This window comes from Poecilia latipinna, unplaced genomic scaffold (genome assembly GCF_001443285.1).
Source record: "Poecilia latipinna isolate Pla-1442-1.1 unplaced genomic scaffold, P_latipinna-1.0 Scaffold1589, whole genome shotgun sequence".
In the NCBI taxonomy this organism is placed as follows: Eukaryota; Metazoa; Chordata; class Actinopteri; order Cyprinodontiformes; family Poeciliidae; genus Poecilia; species Poecilia latipinna.
The window spans coordinates 50,710-75,041 of NW_015114205.1; the positions used below are offsets into that span (position 1 = coordinate 50,710).

Consider the following 24,332-nt stretch of genomic DNA (forward strand, 5'->3'; position numbering starts at 1 on the left):
TGAGCTCAGGTAAAGGCTACCTGAGACCTCACAATTATCTAGAGGACTGTGGATTACACCGTCTGTCTTCAGCCTCACGTCAACGCAGTTAAAGCCAGTAATCATAAAGGCCCTGGCGGATACAAAACCCCAGTTTGTTAATAAGAATAAGTTCCGGTTTTTATGGCAGCGGGAGTAGAATTGGCCATGAATCCGCCGCATATGACAGAGGAAAGGGCGGTTTTCACGCAGCTGAAGCCCGTGAGGATGTCGGGAGCGGACGGCGCTGAGGACACGTCCGTGTTTGAGGACGTCAAACCGCCGGTGAGAATCTCTGCCGACCCGCTGAACTCCAGTCTGGGCCTTTCTGGGTTTTTAATACCTTCTACTTATATTCTCAGGTCTTATAAACAGTCTGCGATGCTGTAAACTGGTTCAAGCTTCGATTCCTGTTGAATTACCTTTTGTTTAACGGGCTGCACAAAACGCAGCTTACCTGTAAAGGGCAGGTTAAAGTCCTAAGCTGACACCTGACAGGGTAGAAACGCACTAATAAACCTCAGCTATACGCAACACGAATTATATGACAATTACACTGTTTTAGAGATAAGTAGAGTTCTTAAAAACTTTATTTGCAAAAATGTAGATTAAAAAAAAGCCATGCAAAACAACACATTTAAAACAACTCTCAGGAATCATAAAGGCCCTTTAATGATAAACGAGGTTTTTAGAAGTGTGATGATGTTAAAGTCGTTTCAACTTAAATATTTTGCAAGCTGTACACAAAGATTGGTCAGAGAGAAGCTGTTTGCACACCTTCAGGCCTGGTTTCCTCAGGTTCTCCTCCCCAGAACAATCCCATCATCCAGGAGGAGGTTCGAGCTCATCCTGAGAGCAGCTTCAATGGAGCTACTGTTTTTGTCCCATCCTATAAAGTAATCTCATGCTTACAGTGTGACATGTGTTCCTGAACATTTCAGGAAGTAGCTCTTTGCTTATTGCTCACAACCCATCACAGTGAGATTCAGAAGCCCCTTCTGGCCTGCGTCGTAAACATGGACAGCCGGTGACAGCACAAACATGCAGCTGCATTAAAGTTACATGGCTTTACAAAGGCCCTGCTGATCGCAACACGGACAAACTGAAACCGAACCCCTTTTGTTGTGCTCCAGAGTTTGGTCACTTGCCATTGGTTTTTGGTAAACAGGTGGCCAATCCGAACACCTAAGGCTAAAAAAACAAAACAAAACAAACAAACAAAAAACAACACTTCCCATGTGGGCAGCAGTACACAACTGATGGTTGGCGTTTACGTTTTCAAAATGTTACATCCAGAGTGCATCTAATACCCGCGAGGGTGTGTAAATGCTCAATTTCATGTGATTTTTTTATTTTTTTATTTTTTTTTACTTCCATGCAACACGTTCAGGTCTTAAGTATCATCGACAGAATGATGTGGATGTTTTTGTTTTTTTGTTTTTTTTTCTTGTAAACAAGGAACATGAGAAGCTGAACGCTGTAGCTGTTTATAAAAAGCAAGAGAGCATTTCCTGTCTTTTTTTTTTTCCTGTCACCGATAACCCAACTACGCAAACATTTCATCTAAAACACTGAGTGTCTTTAGGCATGTGGTTGTGTTCTTTAGGAAAGCTCTCTCAGGCTATCTTTTTGCAGATTACTGTGGGACTCTATGGGAGCCATAAACATGGACCACTTTACAGCCCTGACCTGTTTGTGTGCTCATAGGATTCCATGAATCATAATGTTCTACAGCTGAATACCTGAACCTTAGTGGGCCAGTGCAGTATTTTTCCTGTTAATAATTGACTCAATTATCATAAGACATCATTTCGACTTGAAGGGTTCAGCGGGTTGTTGGCGCTACGTAGCAGGTTGCAGCAAATGGTGCCGTTTGTTACTTTTGGGGTCACTGCGGCGCGTTGCTTGGGATGAAATAGCTTGGATACGTGTTTGTCTTTTCTTGTTTCATCGTTAGAACCTACGACGCTTGAGCTTTATGCAAAAACATTACGTCAAGTACTCTGAAGTCTGGCTAGGTGAAATTGCAACCCCTCAGGCAAATTTTTGTAGGCGGCTGCTTTGAGGAGGTTTACCTTATGTGCTCTTTGTTCACCAGAGATTCATCCAGTTTGTTTCTCAAATTGGTCGCTTTCTGTAAGAGTTTAAATAAAAAAAAAAAAGCTCTTCCTTCCTTTTGTTTTGCTCAATTGACTCAAACGGTATAACAGAAAATTAATGGAGAGGGGGAGAAAAAAAAGAACGTCAAATCCCTCCTTTGTCTTGTTTTTCAAATTTCTTTTCTCCACTCTCAGACAGGTCTTTGTGTAATTGTGTCGGTGTTTTTTAAACAGCGCTTAAGTCGACTGTGTCGTGACAGCTGTATGTTGCTCAACCTGTCTGTGCAGCGCCCGCATCTCCGCCGTCCTCCCTGAGGCCAGAGAGAGCACGAGGCAGGCCGACCTCATGAGAAAGTCATAGCCATGATGAGACCCTCATGAGTCCAATTCCTGTCACTAACAGCACTTTGATTAACTGCCAGGGAGCTGTCTTCACAACTCCATTGAAATATTAAGCTCGTAGTCAGTCTTTTTGCACAAATATTTATTATGTTTTGTTTAAATTCTTTATATATTTTATTTTAGTGTGCAGAGAGGCCTCAAATGATGGGAATTTCTGATAAAAGTGGCCATAATCCACAGTTGATTGATTTTTTTTTTTGCTCATGCTGAGAAGCAAGGGGAATCATTAGCATGCTCCAAAGGAAACCCAACTCCTTCCTTTGTGTGGTCTCGCTCAATTACTGAAGCAAATATTTAGTTATGGCTAATTAGTGTCCAACATTAGTCACCAGCTTGTCATCAACCTCAACATCAGAATACCCTCAGATTCACATGCAAGCGCCAGCGGGACCAGCTGGGAGCATTAGAAAATACGGAATCAAAGACTTTAGGTTTTGTTCTGGTTCACCGCAACATGTCAAAGCTTGACACAGTTTTGCACCTGACATATATAATTCTTGCTAATTATTGACATCTTGAGTAACCTGTAAAGAAATATGAAGACAAACATAATTCCAGGTATGATTGAAATATGTCAGATTCTGTCATTTGCTTTAGCTTTGGAGAAGCAAAGAGGGAAGTAAAAATTCCAACAGTTTTGTCACACCGCTTTTTGGATTTAGACATAATGGGAGTTGAGGGATTTTGTTGGATATAAACCCATAAGTTGGCAGGTGTATTCGTCAGTATCACTGTAAACGTATATTTTTACAGCTTTACCACTCTCTTAATTGGCTTAACCTGGAAAAAGAAACAAAGTCCAATATTTATGGCTTATTCTCCTTTCAATGACTAAAAAAAATGTTTTGAAAGTGTTTCAAGGTTATAAGTGCAACAGTAGCTTTGTCTTGTCTTGTAATTTTGTAGTGTGGCTTGAAATGAAAGAATAACTTGTAATTACACACACCTCTTTACTAGTGTAAGTTTAAATTTCTTTCTCAAAGAAGCAGATGGCTTCTTTTAAAACATTTGAGTCATTAGAAGAATACAGAAAGTAAAAGAATAACAACCCACAATGTTCTGTTATTTACATTGATTCCTTTTTACCCTTGAAGCATTGTAAGTAAATTTCCCTGGGAGCACTCTTTGAAAGTTTAGAGAAATATTCTGCTGCACCGGTTCTGTAAAGGTTTGCTTGGATTGGTAATATATCCATTGTCTGAAGCTTGAGAATATCAGAGCATACATTCAAACCAAACTCAAGAAATCAAGTCAAATTTATTTCGGAAGCATGTTTTAAATGTAAACCAGACAAAATGATCAAATAAAACAATTTTGCATCAAATGAGAAAAACCTGAGAATGAATTAATAAAAATGATTTCTTAAATTATACATCAAACCTTCTTTAAGGATCCTTGATTTGTTGCCACTTAATAGAGGGAAGTGTCAGAAATCTCTCAGTCTTTTGTCTTTTATGTGGGGCATCATAGCGAAAGATTTTCTTACTAGTGAAAGTAAATCTGTTGGGCTTGTCTAAGGCACTTTGCTACACTGCTGGATAGGATGTAAAAATAAAGAAAAACACAAAACTGGTAGTTTCTATGAGAACTTAAAAAAAAGTTGCACTTAAAATTTCCATGAGTTGTTGCTTCAACAATTTGTGATATTCTTGTATCACCAACATAGAGAAGGACAGAATATAAAAAATGTACACAGATAAAATCAGAACTTTTCCTTTTCTGTTACTTCTGCTAATTTATACACCAGCATTAGCTTTGCAGCTAAGCTAGTTGACGAGAGAAAAAAAAGTGAAATGTTTTTGGTTTTATTTATTCATACATTTTTGGATTGTTTGTCTTATAAGCTAAAATCAAATAATTAGTTGCCTCTGCTTTGAATCAAGCAATTGCTAGCGTAGCACAGCTAGCTTCAACAAGAAGTTTAAAAGTGGAAAATTAAAAAGTCATGAACCATGGGCTTCAAAAAGTTGTCAGTTTTGTTCTTTGCATATTTAAAGATAATTTCACCATGTGGATAGTTACATTGTTTTCTTTACTTAGAAGTCAGAAACTGGATCTGAGAATGACGTCGTAGCCAGTTTAGTTAGTTGTACGTCGGAAAACTTGAAGGGTTGCTCAGTAAACACTACTTTTGACTTTGAGCTCAGAAATTCACACAAATATAATGACTTTAATCTTGCCGAAAAACAATATCATCCTAACATAGATAAGGAACTACTGTGTTACTATCACTGAAGTAGAACTTAAGTTTCCAAATTATCTGCACTCCACACTGGAAGACTTGTTCTAACACTTTTTCTATTTAAGGTACCACAAATCCACCATGTACAAATATTTTTATTATATTAGTACAGGTCATTGATATGAAAAAGCCAGTAAAGATAAATTGAACATTTTTTTATATGTTTCTGCACAATAATATATAATGGCTGCCATTATTCGGAAGAAAGCAGTTTTTTTTTGTTTTTGTGTATGTGTGTGTGTGTGTATATATATATATATATATATATATATGTATATAAATAACTGTTGAAAAGGCTGCAAAGATTGCGTTCATGATGACATTTACATGTTGCAGAAAAAAGTCCCAGTTAAAAGTCACGTTCAAATTACGCCTACCTAGTAGATTTGATGTTTACAGTCTTCTAAATGGATAATCATTTTCCATTTTCTTCAAAACGTGGTGCTCTAACCTCCTGTATTAGAAGCTCTTTATGGTCAGATCAGTCCATTATTCTTACCAGGATTATGGGAAATAAGTGGAGGGAATGAAACTTCTTCCTAAATTCTTGTGTCATTATGTCACCTGTGAGTTTCCTGTAAGACTGACTGCAGACGACAGGATAAGTTACAGAGTAACTTTATGGAGCACAGATCAAGAGCATGTTACCAGTCATGCCCACTGATTCCTAAAGATCAATACTTCAGATAACATCCAAAAGTACTCCAAGCGTTTTTTTGTTTTGTTTTTTTTTTGTTTTGTTTTTTCATTATCCCGGATGTTTACCAGGAGTTTCCTTTGGTTCTGTCCTCCAAGGCCCCTCCGTCTGTGTGTTATCAGACTGAACAGCCCGGTTTTCCAAGCAACTTACTGCCAACAGACGTTCTCCATGCAGCTGAGGTTTGACATGGTTGTGGTTTGACTAATGATTTGACTTTCAGGACAACACATGCAGGTGATTTGAATATAAGTGAGAGCCTCTGCTCTGTGCATTTTACAGCTCGTTGATATCCTCGCAGCAGTGGGAGAGGTGGAAGTCTATCATTTGTATTTTTTTCAGTCATCTAGGTAAATTTATTTTTTTATTCCTTTCCATTCTTACTTGGTTATAAGGTGTTTTCTGTAGATCTCGGTATCGTCATGATCATCTCAACCAAACTGCATGTGGTTGTGAAACCCCTTCTCCTTTTCCTCCTCCTCCTTTCCTCTCCCATAGAGAACTTCGGGACAGTCTCTGATGGATCTGACTGAGAGACTTTGAGAGACACGTTTTAAAAATGTGAAATCTTACTTTTATTTCCAAGAAACAAACGTGAGTTGCCTCTAATCCCTTGGCACAGTATGTTCCTTCCACACGTTTCACTCGTGTGATTCATGATGTGTTCAGTAATCTGTGTCCGTCCTGCCCAGCCACGTCTCCCTCTGTCTGCAAACAGTCATATTCTTCTGTTTTCTTTTGGCTCGTCAAGAAAAACAGTTGCTTTAAGAGCTGCAAACAAAAGGTGAAGTAAGTCTTGAAAGTCTGAACTTGTTATTATATATGGATTCCTTCAGTTTCCTCAAACAGTAACGATCACTGCTGGCCTAAAGGAAGGGGAACTTCATTATTTTGGTTTTCATTTAGAACAAAAACGGAAGAGACACAATAAAGTATAGCTGAAATATTCAAAAATGAGTAAATGTATGCAAAGGTGGCAAAAAAAGGGGAGGAGTGCTTTCTAGGTACTTGAATGCAGTTCCCCAAATAACACAATTAAGAATATTAAATAGAAATAATTTAATAAATAGAAAACATAAAGAAACAAATTATGAAAGGAAAAGGGATTAAATGTTATATTAATTATGACAAGAAAACATATTGGGATGAAACAAAAATATAAATGGTGCAACAAAAAGAAAATAAGTTGAAGCAGAAATAATGAGAGATAAAAGTAAATCTATAATAAAATAAAAAATAATTATGGTCCAAAAATGAGTGTAAATAATACATTAAAAATAATAATACAATGCTACAATAAGCAGCACTGTACTATATGCTACATTCAGCATATAAATCTTACGGTTGTAGGTCAAAACAGTACTATAATGATAAAATGTGCCAGATGGAGGGGTTTGAGCGATCATCAAACGTTTCATGAATCATGATGGTTTATTGTTGCTCTGGTGTGTCATAGTGGTGGCAGAGCGATGTGCTAACACGTGCTATCATGTTAGCACATGGCTGCATCCTGGAGCTGTTTAGAGAGGGAGCAGGAGATGGAAGGATCGTCACGGGAACGGGTTGGTCACACAGAGCTTTATAGAGATTGGGAAAAGAACATAAATTCTCTTCAGTCTCTGTTAACTCTGTTCAGGCTTGTTTTTCTCTATGTAGTAAAATCATTTTCACTTTCTTTGAAAGCTAAACAGATTTCTCCTAATTTTCTTTCCTATCAGAAACCATAAAACCACATCACAGTCTCAAAGGTTTGATTTTTAGCTCCAATGACCTCCACACAGTTTCTCCTCTGAACAGACCCGCTGGCTCCTGAGCAAATATATATATATTTTTTTCTTTTTCTGTTTTTTTTACGACAATCCAAAGGCGAATAACCTTTTGCATTCCTGAAAGCCATAAAGCAGAAGTGGTGTGCAGACGCAGCCAGTCATTCTGCAGTTTGCTTTACCCGGGGGGTGTTTTTGGTAAATGGACAGATTTTCAAGCAATATCGGATGCATCCACCGACGGTAAGAAATCCACAACTTGATAAAGAAAAAAAGTTTTTTCTACGGTTGGTTTTTCAGCAGAAAGCCTTAATGGAAACAGATGTTCTGTCTCCAACAGAGCAAATCTAAAACGTATGGAATGATCTTTCTGTTGAACTTGGAGCTAAATTCTGCAAAACCTCTTTAAGGACAGAAGTAAAGGTGGGTGGAAGTGGGAAACTCCCACTCCGTCCCATAAAGCAGCTGATAAGAGACTGTTGTTATCAGACTGAAAGATTCATAGCACGGCTGTTATGCATTTCTCTAATTATTAACTGACTCACCGCCCGAAAATATTCTCCACGTTTAACACATGAAACAATAGAGACGCATTCTGAACTGAAGTCCATCGACTTGTCCTGCTTCAGGCGTTCCTTTAGCTTAATGAATCGAAGACTTGAACCAAACAGCATGACCTCAGCTTGCAGCAGAGAAATCTGGAGAAGCTTATTAGCTTTGGGAAAAGTTATCAATCACCAACTAACCAAGACCGAGGTCACCTTAGGGTTACCGTTGCCAGCATCCACTGTAACAGAACCTGGTTCTGTCCAGTTCTGAGAAGGACACAAGCTCTCTCTCTTTTTGAAAGGAAACAAAGCGACTGTTTTTGTTTTCCACTTTTTTCCACTCAGAAAATACAGAAGTCTTTTCTTCTCAGCGGCTTTCTCAGATTGCACTGATCACACAGCGGAGGGAGCTCACCTGTGACTAATGATGGACATCTGACCTGGCCCTGCAGGGAAAAGGCTGCAGGATTCACGCATAGATGCATGTAAAAACAAGAAAACATGCAAATGGCAACGTGTGGAGAAGGGTTCAGGATGGGTGGGTTTCTTTATTTGAGAAAGCTGCATTTGGGAAAACCAAGAACTGTCCATGATTTAGCAGCTTTTAGGGTAAATCTGACATTGTTGTGGAGGGATGCATCAGTTTGTTTCCAGTGTTTTATTTCTGCATTTAAGTTCAGTTAAGCTCTGGACTTTGACTGGGTCATTTGCAATACGTTGAGTGCTTTCTTTTCCAGCCATTTTTATGGCTGCTGTGGCATTGAGACTAATTGTTCTGTTGGTAAACTAGTCTGGACGTAGATTCAGCTGTCAAAAGGTTTTTTTTTCACATTTGACTTGGCAAATAGTTTGGACCCAAGACATCCAGGTCCTCTGGCTGCAGATCAAGCCCACATCATAACTTCTCCACCACTGTGCCTGACTGTTGTTCTTCATTTCATCTAACCAGTTTGACCCTTTTGCTGCATTCAGATGCAACTTTGCAAACCAAAAATCATGCAACCGTTTTGTTTCAGACAGAACCACTGGCAATCTTTTCAAACAAGTCAGACTTTGTCTGTTATTGTTTCCTGTCACAAACTTTAACATGTAGTGTGTGACCCGAGGACTGAAGAGTCTAATGTTACCACCTTTGCAATCTCTGAATTGATACACCAACTGATTTTGGGGGGAATTTGCCGGCCTGTTTATCCTGGGGAAAATTGCCAACTTTCTTAAATGTTTTCCACTGCAAATAGCTTTTCTTTTTGCAGAATGACAGATTTATGTGGTTTACACATGACTTTCCAACCCCTCTCAGATTGCATCTGTTGCTCCTCTGCTTCTTGCTGATTTCTCTCCACCCCGGTCCGTTATGCTCTTTCAGTTAGAATAAATGTAAATAGGACTTGGTAAAGATTATATTGTTTTTTTTATATCCTGAAACTTTAGAGCGATGATCAATTGAAGTGTTTAATTTCCTTTAACGTCTCTTTAAAAAGATAAGTCCTCTGACAGCGTATTAGGGCTATTATTGTTAGAAATTTTCCCCTTTTGCCAAAAAATCTAATTTTCGACTTTTAAAGCTCAGAAATTTCCACGTTTTTCTTTTTAAAAAATTAGTTTTTCTAGCAAATCTTTGACAGCTGATTGCACACGTGTGTTGTGCAGATAATTTTCTTGACCTCCATCAGCGTCTCATTACCATCATTTGCTCCAGATGGCTCTTGTGCAAATGAAAGACGAGTTCATCAAGACCATTTTCCCTCTGATCAATTAAATGTTCTGCTTTTGCAGAACTGAAATATGTGCAGTAGTTACGTATCCAAGAGCAACAGTTAGTTTGTGGTTTAAAGCTCTAATCTTCATATTTCTGATCATCAGCTTTCTGTCATCACTTTCAGTTTGTGCTGATGTCTCTGCTAGATTAGATTCTCTCCTTTGTGCATAACACATATCACACATTTCTCTTGCTTATTTTATCTCTCTGATGCTGTCCGTTTTGTGTCTCACTGGCGTGTTTTTGCATGCTGATCCCAGTCGTCCTCCCCTCGTGTCCGTCATCTTTCGCAAGGATCGAATTTGTCTGGCAGGTTTATTTTTACCCCTCAGTGTTTAGGTTTTGCACCGTCTTTCTCATGCGTTCAGCCTTTGTTTTGGTTTGTCTGAGAGCTTTTTCTTTTTTCTTTTTTTTTCACTGATTGTCTCCTTCATGCATCAACCCCCCCGGCCACGCCCAGGGAGGGATCTCTTCCGTCTGAGTGTGCAGGTGTAACATGTGTGAACAGTCTGGACCTCTTAGAATCTGTGCATATTTTTAAACTCTGTGTGTGTGTGTGTGTGTGTGTGTGTGTGTGTGTGTGTGTGTGTGTGTGTGTGTGTGTGATCTGTGCTACAAAGACTCTTTACTCAACAGCTCGTGCACCGCCTGCTTCATGGACTCTGAATGACACACACCAGTTAATTAGGAATGAAGATCAGATAATGGCTCCCAGTCAAACACAGGAAAATACCTGTCGTTTATTTTACTCAGCGCTGAGCATGTCCAGTCCTGCTGCGCAGAAAAATGCCTCTGTGTTCGCCACAGATCCTCCAGCTTTGAGGCTGAAAGAAGAGTTTCCAGAAATAGACAAAAGCAACATTTTGCAAAAGTTGTATAAAAAGCACAAACGTCAGTGTATTTCATGTGGTGGGCATTCTTCCACTAATGCATTACACTAATAGCAGAGCTAGTTTTTCATTTAGCGCTTCAGGAATTTTGCTTACTTTGAAAACATTTACTGCACTTAGCTGAATGAATTTTTTAGATAAATTCTAAAGCTCTAGTTTATTTGGCTGTTTTGTAAACTTCCCGTGGAATAATGTTTGACTTCTGTGTTAAATTTTAGTTGTTGACTTTTAGGAATCCAAGTAATTATACGTTTATATTAATGCTCTTATTTTGAAGTTCGCCCAGCATTTCTGTTTCTTCTCCTCATGTTCTTTCTTTTTCCGCAGTGACTTGATTTCAAACAAGAAACACAGGAACAAAATAAAACAGAGTGGATGACATGATATAAACATAAAAATAATATAACATACGGGTTGTAATCATCCAAGGGTAAATATTGGAATAATATCCCAACAATATACTGAAGTTTGTGTTGGTAAAGTGACAAAATGTGGAAAGATTCTTTGGTTTAGGTAACAGTAATGTTCCTTAGTGTTTATAAGTCATTTCATAAAGTGTATGATAATCTTTTTGGCACTTGTTGCAGACTGATTGCATCTTTGTTTTCTTATCTTTAAAGAAACTGAAACTTAAAACATGTCGCCTCCTGCTTTCCTGTGATTTTTTTTTTCCATTTTCCAAGGAAGCAGAGTGAACATGCACAGGAAAATACTTGCAGATGCTCAAAGTATTACATTTCTTACAGAACAGAACACTTACTGTTACAAAGCAATGATTTGAAAAGCTCAAAGTTGCTCCCTAAAGTTTAACTTCTGCTATTTTCATTTCAGATTCAGCTAGAACTGGACAAGTACCTTCCCCAGGTCAACAGCCCCCTGCTGACCACCTCCACAGACATCGAAAAGAAGTACAGACGAGAGAGCGCGTCCGTGGTCGATGAGTACTTCTCAGAGGACAAAACTCCCACCCCTTACAGCCTCAACATCAACCTCATCCTCCCCAGCACCACCCACCTCCGCACAGGCCTCTACAGGCCCAGTAACCCCAAAACGCTGACGCCACAGCAGATCAAGACAGAACCGGGCCTGGAGGTTCCCTGCTCCCTCCCTGCCACCACCCAGGCGCTGCCAGACTTCACCTCGGTCTTCAGCGTACCGCCGGTGGTCAACAACGTTTTCATCAAGCCGGATATGAGCTCCACCAGCGGGGTGACAGTGTCCACCGCAGCTCAGCAGCAGCAGCCGCATTTAGACACAGAGCTGCAGATCGGGCCGCCGCCGCCGCAGCCGCAGGTCTACCACATGCCCATCGCCAGCTCAGACCTCACTCTGCCACACAGCGGCGCGGCGGTGCAGGGCTCCGCCGGCGGCAGAACCATGCTGAACCTCGGTGCCGCTGCTTTGCCCACAAACAATGGTGGCTACATGATGCACGCCGAGCACCAGCAGCAGCAGCAGCATCACGGCTACTACCAGGCGTCAACCCAGCCCACGGCGCCCCACAGCCTGCCGCCCTCACCGCCGAACTCACAGCCAGGCAGTCCGGACGGCCAGCCAGAGCTGCTCACCCTGGGGACGCAGCCGCCGCCTCTGTACCAGCAGCGCCTGGGGGGCCTGAAGGTGACGGGACTCTCTGCCCACGCACTTCTAATGACGCACGGCCAGGGCGTTCTGACGGGGCCCAAATACAACCGACGGAACAATCCAGAACTGGAGAAGAGGCGAATCCACTTCTGTGACTATCAAGGTGTGTGTGGGGGCTAAACATAGACACAGCTGCATGGTTGTGAAGTAGAATATCATCCATGATTTTTTTTTTTATTATTATTCTGGGCTCAATTGGAAAAAAAATATATATATGTTGTCAATTCCCTGCAAATAAGACATCCCCCAGGTCAGTGTTTGATTGAAAACACCTGCTGTATTTGGCCAAGTTTTAATGCAACAATTACAAGCAGATTCTGATGATTGAGGTGTAAAATCGAGTATAAGTCAATGAGTAGAAGTGATTCTATTTACCATGGAAAGCAGAAAGCTTGCAAAAGATGATGCCTCTGTGTTGCATCTAACTTTTTACTAAGAGATTTTAACTTAAAAGTCTTAAGTTATTTACTAATTCATTTCATTTCTGTTTGAATTCTGGTTACAAAGCTGCTTCCAAGGCAAGTTCTCCAGTCAGCATCCTCCATGCAACCAGATTTAACAGCTTGATAAACAAATTATTAGCAACAGCAAGTTTCAGCACAACCACTCCAACAAGTTTGTCCAATTTGCAGCCAGAGTTGCTGTTGTGTAAACAAACTCAAATCCAAAAGCAAAAGCGCACAAACACGCAAGATCGTCCAGGAAGGATTTTCCCATCGCCAGCATGCTATTAATAACGCAATAGAAAAAGGAAGCGTGCACGCCAGCAGATTAGGCCTGATTTTAACTCGATATGAAAAGTTTCTGCACAATTTTTTTGCAACACTATTAGGGATCATATGGAACAATAAGTTTGAAGTTTACAATATGCAGCAGCTTGTTTAACCTCCAGAACAGGTTTTATCTTTTTGTTTTCTGGCTCTTCAGAAACTGTAGAAAATTCAGTTTTGCTGCAAGATTTTAGTTTTTTCTGAATGTGGATCTTACACTGTTTGATCTAAGCGGCTGTTGTAGTTCTTCAGGAATACTTGTTGTGGTGTGATGTTTGTTGAAGACGTCTCTGCCTCCTGCCTCGCTCATCAGCTTCTCCTTCGTTTCTTCACAGGTTGTACCAAAGTTTACACAAAGAGTTCCCATCTGAAGGCGCACCAAAGGACACACACAGGTGAGAAAACTCTTCCCAACCGGCAGAGTTAGACTCTGACATGGCAGGAAGTGGGTCTATTTGTTTGCCATCACTTCCTCATTTCCTGTCTGGTCACCGTCCGTTTATAGAGGGACCTTTCATTTGTTTATTTATTAATCCAGAGTTCTCACACAATCTGGAAAATGTTCTTTCCATCCTTACCTTCTTTCCTTCTCCATTTGTTTCTTCTCATCTTCTTTCCTCCCTTCATTCCCTCTTCCCTGTATTTGTCCCTTCTTACTTTCCTTCTTTCCTTTTATACTTCCTAGCTCTTGTCTCCCTGTTCTGTTTCTTCTTCATCACTCTTCTCGCTATGCTCCTTCCTGCTTTTTGTGTTTCCTATTCAAACTTTTTTTCTCTTTTTTTATCAGTCTGTTTTAGTTTTTCATGGTTAAAATATCTTTGATGATGATGATGATAATATTTTGTATTTACTCTTAAATACCAAAAACTGACCGAAAACCTAAAAAGAAGGAATGTGTAATGGTGATGAGAAATTTATATGAACACTGAAAGTCACTTTAAAAATGTTATAAGAATGATTTGAGTATCTTCTCCATAAAACAATATTTGATTGTATCTTGCTAATCATAGTGCAAATCCATGACTGATGGCTGCTGTCCATCTCCATCTTCTTTCGTCTTCAAAAGGTTTAGAATAAAATAACAGGTTTGGTTTGGATCCTTGTCTTTGTGCTCCCTCTGACCATTTTTACAATGAATTCAACTAAGTAAACGTCAAGCTAGCAACTGTCTGATGTTTGACAAGCCCTACAGAGCTAATGCATGTTTAGGTTTTCTTGACGTCCATCCTGGCGACTGGCCTGATTTCTAACGACGCGTCACGTGCTGAGGGTCAACAGCGAAAGGGACGTTTAAGGAGATGATAGGAAAACCTGCCGTAGTTTACAATTTGGAGATGGCAGCACTGACATTAAGACCACTTTAAAAAAAATCCAAGAACGTCTGGCTGCTTGGAAATGCCATGTAATACCATGAAGCCTGGTTCAGGAGTGATTTATAGGCTCAGCGGTTGCAGATCACTGGATTTTCTGGTTTTATCAGTCACAAGATGTCTCTCAAAGCTGCAAAACAACTTGAAGATACGCTCCATGATAACGTTGTAGGACTCAACAATCTTGTTTTTTGCATTATGCGTCAACTTTAAGCATGCAATGTCAGCTTTTTGTAGACCTGCTTGTTATTCTGTCCCAACTTTTTCATGTCTAATTGCAAAACGGCAAACACCCACTCAGTCATACTGGAGCTATTATCCTTCTGATGGAGCCACTTTAAGCTTATTTATTCAAATGTCGCATGTTTGTCACTTTGCCAGTTTCGATACGCCCTCAAACGATAATAGAGGTGAAAAACAAGAGCATAATTAAAATGAAAATGACATTCAGGCAATTTTAGCGTTTGTTTTTTTTGTTTTCTTTTTGTTTTTTGTCCTCAGCATGTGTTCATGCTCATACTTGTCCGCTAAATTTCCCAAGAGAGAGAGAACAAAGAAGGGAGGGAGGAGATCAAAATGAAGAAAAGAGAATAAAAAAAGAGGGAAGACGCGCGATTAAATGAAGACCAAACCAGTTCCTCCTGCTTTTCAGTTCCTTTTCAGCATAAGCAGAAGTAGGAAGGCAAAAGGGGCTTTGCCTGCAGAATGGGGGCAGGCTGGTTTCGATGTTTCCTTTTGGTAAGGCGAAACCTGCCGATTCCCAGCGGCCTCGGCTCAACCTGTGTTTTAGAGATTTACTCATGCGATTAAAAAGCTGCGCGGCTCCTTCAGCGCAGAGGTTTGAGCCAGCAGCGAATGTGACGAGCAAACAAAAACGGACCATAAACGGATAAGATGAGACTTTATGGATGTGAGCGGGGAAGTTTGGCTGTTAAAGCAGCAGGACACGGCAGCACAGTGCAAACAGAATATATATAATATAGTAATATGTAATGAGAATAGTAAACAAATAACATAGAAAAATATATAAAACGAATGACCACTGTGTAAATCAGGGTCTGTAGAATTTACAACCTAAATGAGACATGCTTAGAGCCGCAAAGGTTTGGACCTTTTGAAATAAAACAAGATGACATACAGTTGAAATTGGGATGGAGAAATTTATTTTAAAAATTAATATTTTCAACTTGATGGCAAATGTTGTCACTGGTATTTTTAGTGTCGTTTTCTCATGGAGGAATAATATATTACATGGAAAAAAATGCTTAACCACTATTTACTAATAGATTTATATTTTAAACAGTAGTTGATTCTTTATTGTTTAATGTCAGAGTTACAAACCATTGCTGAAGGTCCAAAGAGCCACTTGTGGCTCAGAAGCCGTATGCTGCAGAACCGTGGCATTAGATGATAACAGAAATTATAGCTCCAATTTTGGCCAAAATATATGAAAATTTACTGAAGATGCCTTTTCTCTAGCAGCACTATTCCCATTTTTTTTTATTTCATCAAATCCTATAAAGTGATTTTAATCCACACTTGTCCAGGTGTTTTGGATTAGATCCAGCACCGGACCGTTTACTCCTCTGACCTGTGAATTATTCACACATAAAAAGGCTTCTAGACTAAAACTATCCATTACTAAAATTAATAAATAAAAACATAAATCATGTATTTATGAATAATGTTGCTTTGTTGCCACAATCCAGTACAATGACATGTTGAATTAATATTCATGTACAGTAGACCCCTGGTATTTGCGCCCATGAATCTTATTACTTTTACTTCATCTCATGTATTTCAGCTCTGATTCATCGTTCTTCCCCACCCTTTGTTGTTGTTTCTACTTTTTATCTCCAGATGTTTTAACAATATTTTTCTGCTCTGAGTTTTCCATACCTGTTAATGTTTTGTGGTCAAATATCGATCGATTTCCTGATGAGATCAGCTCTAGTCTAAATGAGTTACCCGGAGCGTAAAACTTGTGTGATTTACGACAATGTTTTGCAATTTCTCTTGCCAATTAATTGCGGAGATCAGCAACTTTCACATCTGATGTGTCTTATAATCTGATTAGAAGATAATCTGATTCTTTTTATTGTTGCAGTGACCCATTGCAGCTCTTTTCGGTCTGTTTCAGATTCCTGGAAGAAAAAGTTTACTCTTTCTTCCAGAGTTGATTTTGTGAAGTTGTGCATGTGTGCTTATATGGCCACAGTATTTAAATTTTCTTTCTCAAGTGCAATCTATTGTTATGTTTGCTTGAGATTCTACAAACAAACCAGGCTGCATCCTCTGCAGGTTACCAGCCTGTGGAGGACAGGAGCAGATTGTCTTTGTTCGATATTTATCTTGTTTTAGTTGTCGAGTAGATAAAGGCTCGTTGCTAAGGTTCACACCTGATGTAAGACTACAGAGTGAAACTTCTTGATCTAGGCTTTTGTTAGATGCTGAAAATCATTTTTTATACTTTCCTTGGAGACTTCAGTGTATTATCTTGGACTGATTGAGATTAAAAACAGCGTTCAGCTTTGACAGTTGCCCCATATTCAGTTGCTGTATTGATGATAGTAAAGTGACCTGCATTAAAGATCCAGAAATCTGTCTGTTTTTTTACATTTCTTTGCCTTTAGAATTGAATATCATTCCACATTATATCATGTTACAAAGCTAGCAACTGCTAACCAATCACAGGGAAGAAGCAGAATTCATGGTGGTGAATGCATGAAGTGGTGATCTTATCATTATGCCTGAAAGAACATTTTAAAAAAATTTTCTGCTAGAAATAACAAGAAAAGAAGTCAGTTGAGGTGATTCAGAGATCAGATCGGGATTCCTGCTGGACGTCTCCCTCAGGAGATTTTTCAAAGTTTTTTTTTTTTTTTTTTTTTACCCAGCATGCAACTGGTTTGAAATATTTTTGCCTTTCTCCACTCCGTAAGTAATAAAACAGTCCAGGTTTAAAAACACTTTGTTTTTAGAGCTTTCATTTTGACAGAGTCATAGTTAATAATTACACTAGCAGCCATTTCACCCATGAGTAAGAGTTAGAATGCTAATAATGTCCACTGTCAAGCATCGGATTCAACAGTAAAAGTCTGTTTCTGTGGAAGTGAATCACCATCTACACCTTTACCAGAGAAATTGGCCCCTCCCAGGAGCTCCGAGAACGGCGGGGAGTTTAAGGGTCAACCTTGGCCATGGCCGCCTCAGCTCTTCACTTTGACTTTAAGTTGTGTGTCGATACCTAAAGAATGCAATCAGCCCTATTGGGTAACCCTCCAGCCCTCTTCACAAACACTAACCAAGCTGATAAAACTTGAGTTTATGGGCGTCCTGAAGAGCCTGAAAGTGTTTGCTCTTTGACTCCGTAAAAAAAAAAAAAAAAAACAGGCAGAGACGTTGTAAAAATAAATGATTATACTTCATTCGTATTACACCAGACAGTGTATAGTCTTGCATGGTTTGAACCACAGAGGCAAAAAGCTGAGAGCCTCTAATCTTAAATTCAGCTACGGATGAACTGAAAAGCTGACGAAGTGCAAGGAATGGTGAAAGTTTCCCAATAGAAACATTGAAAATAATTATTTCTGAATCTAAATAAAACTTCTGTACTTAAATTGGTAATTTGCAGAAAAAATACCTAAAACATAAACTGCAATTTTTAGTTAATAGTGCACAGCAAAAAGTATTTCTCACTTATTAATATGGCTCTTACTAAAGAGCCGCAAATAATCATAAACACAAACTACACGAAATGTATTTACTTTTGTTTTTTAAAGAAAAGATTATTGTTTCTAATCCAAGTGCTTTCAACTATTTTGGTTTAAAAAGAAGAGAGAAAAGAGAGAGAGCCAGGATCTCACTGATGGGAATTCACCTGACATATAAGAAGGAGGAAGCTGAGGTGTTCGTTCCCTTTTAAGATGTGAGACTTGACGTTTCTCAGAGAGTAAATGTGTATCTTCCGTATAAAATCCCCGTCAGGCTGAATAAAAGCCTCTCTTTGTTCGCATTGATTGATGCACCCTCGTCGCTCGCCGTGTGTTTTGTTGTGATTGAGTGGGTGAGACTGTGCGTTCATCCATCATGGCTTATGATGTGGTCGGAGTTCGTGAACCCATTAACACACACGTAAGCAATACTGTAGTTTGACCGTTTTTCTAATCGGCCACCTGATCAAACAGCTGCTGGCTTCCATTTACCAACACCTGCAAAGGCTTTTTAGAGCTCATTCCCTTCATCTTATTGCCTTTTTTTTTTTTTTTTAGCTTGTTGCAGTTTTCAGCTTTGAAATATTGTATAAATTGTATTAATAAACTGCAGGATTTTTCTTGGGATCGAAGACGAATGCTGGCAGGTGTAGATGGATGACTTTTCACCTGCCCTGTTGCCAGCTTGTCGAGGAACATATAGCAGTCAAGTATGTTTGTTCTGCGCTCCTATGTGTCGTATTTCACCGGCTCTCAGGGATAATAGTCTTAGAGAGCCGACTGTGCTTCTTTTGACCTCAACGGCGCAGCGAAAGAGCAAAACCAAACACACCTGTGGCATTGAGGGGCCTGAGCTTTTCATATTTGTACTTAAAACTCCTCTTACATACACCAGGAGTCACAATGTTCTCCATATAAGGAAACCTTTGTGCCGTTCGAGAGTTTCAGTGATGTATTTTAGGGGATTCTGGGAAAGGACCAACATTATTGGTAAAACATGATTACACCAAAATTCTTTAAAACCTTCTTTTGTTTTCCTCGCCGCCCACTGTTTGCTCTTTGGACTCATAATGGCTGTCGCTACGTGACTGATGGAGGCTATCTAATCAGAGCTAACAGTGCCCATGCTAATAACGAGAACATAACGACCCACCAGACAAAACGGAGTCAACTCTTCACATTTTTTGATAGAATAGCAAAAGCCTGTTGTTGTAGAAACATTTAAAATATTTTGCCTTCAGTAAACTTTTGGGGGTTTGGTCATTTTAACTCTGTTCCCTCAGATTTATTTCCAGACATTATATTGCACCTCAGCTATGAACTATGGCATATTTTCCTCTCTGTCATGTACATACCAGCTTTTTTTTTCTTCTTCTTCTCTTTGTTGATTATTAGCTCAGGTGTTTGGCTTCGGCACGTCGCGGCACAGCGCAGAAATGTCAGCCTTTGGGTGGGGTGGGATAACTGTCGAGTTACATTTACTCGGCTTGTTTTTCCGCTCTGCTTTGAACCCATTTCTCACAGGTTCTTTGTCATCATACCTTCTTACCCATATTGGCCCTTTTATTGTAAAACCAGTGGAACGTGTCTTGTTTCATAGAATCAACATTACAGATACAAAAAGATGTTGCAACAGTCGGATAAATATTGTTTCAAATTATCTCTGTGCTGCACGCTACACGTGATTTATTTTTTATTTTTTATTTTTTTCTTAAACATTAAGAACCTGTTTGCGGGATATTTATGTTTTATTATTTGCTGGATATTTGACCATCTCTAGTGAAATTGCAGAGTTTGTGAATTTTAAACATGCTGAGGTTAATGTTAGCCTGCTTTATATTTAAACCCAGTTTGGATGTTGTTGTCATTTCTGGAAAGCCCAGTTCAAACCAAACTTCATTGAGATTTTTGGCCAAATTGACAAGAAGTATTTTGATAAGAGTCGAGCTAAAACCATCAAGATGAAAATGTTACAGGTGTGTTGCATAAATTATTCAATCTCACCTCACATAGATGGATAGGTGGAATTTAGACTCTACTTCAGGAAGGTGATCTCAAACACAAATCAATTTTTTTTTGTTTGTTTGTTTAATGAACAAAAACATTTTAAAATTGTGGATTGGTTTCCCAAAAAACCCAAACCCAAATGACAAACTACTTTGATATCCAAGCTTAGATGTTTTTGTTTTTTGGGGGAGTTTTTTGGACCAACAATAAAGTATACTCACAGTTTTCCAGCATTAACAGTGTGTTTTACTCTGCTAATTGCATTAAAACTATGGATTTAATGTAAATAAATATTGGTTTTCTAAATATTATTTCACCTATTCAAATACTTACATGAACAAGTGCTTTTTCTTTAGTGATAAAATATGTAAGTGTAAATAAAGGAGTGACTATAACTTTACCCTTTAAAAACAAAGGTAAACTGTACTTGACCAAAACACACATTCATTTTCAAGAAAAGTAAACTTAAATTTAAAGGCAACATTTATTTGACTCATGTTTGTGTTATTTTTTTTATAAAGAAAGTAAACTTTACTGTTCATGTTGCTTTCTGAAAATCACATTAAGATACTTCAGCTGCATCTTAATGTGATCTGATATTTGATTATCAAACATCTCAGATTGTGAATATATTGATATAATCTAAAGGCACGTTGCATGTTATTGCTTACATCCTGAAATGTTGTGCATGCGAACAACTCTGGAGGGCAAAAAGACTATTTTTTTACTTGCTGTCCACGGCCATGCTGTGGAGAACAATTCTGTTAACCAAATGAAGCCTGGTGATGTTGGTGTGATTCATTTAGTGCAGTGTCCCACAGCAAAGGGACATTGACACAGTAAAAACATTAAATAAGACTTAAAACCACTCGTATTTTTCTTTTTTCTCGCTTTCTGGGTCGGCTTTATGCAACACGCAGGCCCACGGAATGGTCAGTTATGGACATGGTTTAGTGCACACACTAAATAGTGGTTGGTACTTACGATTGTTATTGTGCAACAAGCTGGCACATCTGCAACAGATTGTTGCTAGAAGTCTTGGTAGTGACATCAAGACTTTGTCATTTTTTGCCTGACTATTGGATGCTTCAAGACCTTCTTGTGTAAATGTATGAACTTTGGTGTATTTGCAGGTCTATCACTGGTCTGCATGAGGTATCATCATGGTGTCGAAGCATCCTGCAGTGTGCTGATGACAATGCCTTCTCCTTTTTTCACTTCCAGGCGAGAAACCGTACCGCTGCACGTGGGAGAACTGCGACTGGCGCTTTGCCCGATCGGACGAGCTCACCCGGCACTACCGGAAGCACACCGGCGCCAAACCCTTCAAGTGCGTGGCCTGCAGCCGCTGCTTCTCCCGCTCGGACCACCTGGCTCTGCACATGAAACGCCACCAGAACTAGAACCCAGCTGCCTGTGGGTCCAAACCAAAACAGTCACATAAAGAGAGCAGTGCCCACACATCCCAGCCACCTGTCTGGACTCTGGTACCTCTCAACTCAAACACTCCAAAGAAAACCTAGGGGTGCACTAAAGGACCTGATTTTAACATACAGGTTAATCACTTTGTAGATAGATCTTTACTGAAGATCGCTTCCAGGTTTCAAGAATGGACTAAAAAAACTCCTGATTATCTTGGGGAACTTTTTTTTTCCCCTGCAAAATGACTGTTTTCATCTTCCAGCTCTCTGAGGTATGAACTTTCAACGAGACATGTCCTGCCTGTGTACATACTTGTGCATATGTCTTTGTGTGTACGTGTGTGTGTGTTTTTGAGAATACAGCGAATGTATTGAGCATTATACTTGATAACTTTTCTTTTTCACTGAACGCGATCCTCAGTAATATTCTGTGTTTTATGACTTCCTTGTGATAAAAATAAAATCCTCCAGCTGAGGGCCTGAATGAGGAAAGGAGGCAAAAAAAAAAAAGAACCAGCAGATGAGATGACGCAGACCTCCATGGAGGGGTTAATCTTAAGCTTGTTAGGCCTGTTCCAGCTCAGGTAATACCTGTTGAACCCAGTGTTTGTATCCTTCATCCCTGTTGCCATGGCGACCATAATATCACCAGATTTTTTGTCCCAATGTTTTTTTTTTCTTTTTTGCGTTTCAGTCTATTTATTTTTGTTTGTTTTGCTTTAGTTCTCCCCATATTTGTTTAACGCTTTAGCTCTGAAAAGACAGACGCGGGTGGGCAGAGCTTTTTATGTAATCAGGTTTGTCCTCCTGATCGTTTTAATGCACCACATGGCAGGAAAATGACTCTCAGGCAGGTTAGCATTCACCGCATTGTGTAAGTGGCTCATTGATGGGGCCTGTGTGGCGTTAGGGCCACACTTTTTACGTGGCAGATTTGACTTCAGGGCTCCTACGCTGTCTGGAGAAATATGGGAAAACCTGATTTCACTAAGAGAAAATTACTCAAAAGACAGTAATTTATATTATTCATTTCAAATTCAGTTGAAAAATACTTTATCCCAAATGAAAATTTGATGTTGCAAGTTATGTCTTCAGGTTTCTCCAAAGACTTGTTTTTTTTTATTGTGAAGGATCTCCAGTAGCAGTCAATCTTGCAACGAATCTGAAGATGCCTCTGACTGAAGACTGGTGCTGTGTGACGGCCTCATGACTGTCATTACAGCTCAATATCCAGGCAGCAGAGACAGTTTTCCATCGTAAGACGTCCTGGATGACATTTTGGCAAGCGCTGCTAATCCACTTAATTTGCTTTTGCCACATCTCTTTAAATCTCCGTCTGGTTGTTTGGTTAGAATTCAACCAGAGAGACGTTGGACTTAATCCTTGTCCGTTACACTGCAAAACCACAAAATTTTAAGTATTTTTGGCCTAATTTTTAATGCAAATATCTTAGAATACTTGAAGTAAAGCAAATCTAACTTACAAGTAACTTTTCAGCAAGATATAGGAGCTTGTTTTAAGTCCTTAGTTTCTTAATATTGATGAGAAAGTGATCACTCTGCTGGTAGATTAACATTTTTCCCTTGTTTTAAGTGAAATAATCTGACTTGAGAACCAGTACTTTTGATCAATGTTAAGGAATTATTGACTCAAAACAAGATTTATATCTTGCTGAAAGTTACTTGTAAGCTCTGTCTTATTTCAAGTGTAGTAAAATATTTCAAATTAAAATACCATCTAATAGTTTGTGTATGTAGTTGAGATAATTGTAACTTCCTCCTTCTCCCTCTAATTTACTTTCTATACCTAAAAGATTAAAACTTTTGGTCCTTGGCTTCTGATCTTAACCCAAATAAATTAGTGACTCAAAACCTGAGTAGTTCTGGAGAAAAGAGAGAAAAGTTTGCTATTACCCTGACTGACCCCAATGAAAGACTTCACTCCATGGAGGCTGGCTGTCTGATTAGATGATTTAAGTGAAAACCTTCCTGTTATTTCAACAGTATGATTGTTCTACTTTTACTTTTTTTTTTCTTATTTTGTCACCAAGGAAGAAAGTTCTCCTGTCTCTCTCAAAGAGGGAGCGCTGACCAAACCCCAGTGTGTACATAACTGCAGTCTTAAACGAAGTCTCTGTAAATATTTGTCTTATTTACTATTATAATATTAATATTTTTTGTTTCCTTTTTTTAACTAATGGGATTTTAGATTGGTTGTTTGTGAGAGTTTGTTTAATTTTGTTTTGATACCTAATGTGTGTAAGAGAATTATCAAATTGTTGATGTACAAATTAAAAAGAACAATGGTTTGTTTGTTTGTTTGTTTGTTTTTCTGGTTGCGCAGCAGCGATGTTGCAATGGAACAATAAAAGATATTTGAAACTATTTTAAATTTTTCATGTTGCTTATTTTGAACTGTGTTCAAATGTTGGTTGGTGGAGTAAAGTAAAAACAACAAAAAAACAACCTAAGATGTCCTCTGTGCTTCATGCACACACTCATACCTAAGGGCAGTTTAGTGAGACTAGCTAAGGGATACGGTAGGGATGAAAAGTCTGGTTTTGTGTTCTTTGAACCATTTCTGTATTGACTTAGCGACACATTCTGTATCATTAGAAATCTAAAACTTCCATCGATGATCCCTTTCTGTTATTTTTTTTTTGTTTTGTTTTGTTTTGTTTTTTTTAATAATTGCATTCTTATTTTACTTTCCACGTCGTGTCAACCACGTCGTCTTCCCGGGAAGATGTAAGTTTGATTCTGAGTTAATTATTCCTTTGTGTCAACTCCTCTGCTCCATTCCGGCTCTTCAAGTCGCACAGAGTTTTTTGCAACTTGCGTGATATGAAAGTTGATGCCGCTAGCAAAGTGGCGGTGCAAGACACAACGGTGCATGATGTTCTGACGGAACAATTAAATACAAAGAGTAATTCAGTGCATGAAGATCCAAATGTACTCTGTCATTAGGTTTGTGCCAAGATGATTTC

General features: G+C 39.0%; 1 protein-coding gene across 1 annotated transcript; it reads left to right on the plus strand.

The window, feature by feature from the left end:
• On the plus strand, positions 1–23,730 carry klf5l (Kruppel like factor 5 like). Its single transcript, XM_015058997.1, has 4 exons — positions 1–303; positions 11,253–12,168; positions 13,171–13,230; positions 21,150–23,730. Exons 1-4 carry the CDS (start codon positions 163–165, stop codon positions 21,326–21,328), a joined length of 1,296 nt encoding a protein of 431 aa, XP_014914483.1. The 5' UTR covers positions 1–162; the 3' UTR covers positions 21,329–23,730.
• Positions 23,731–24,332: the final 602 nt, after the last annotated feature.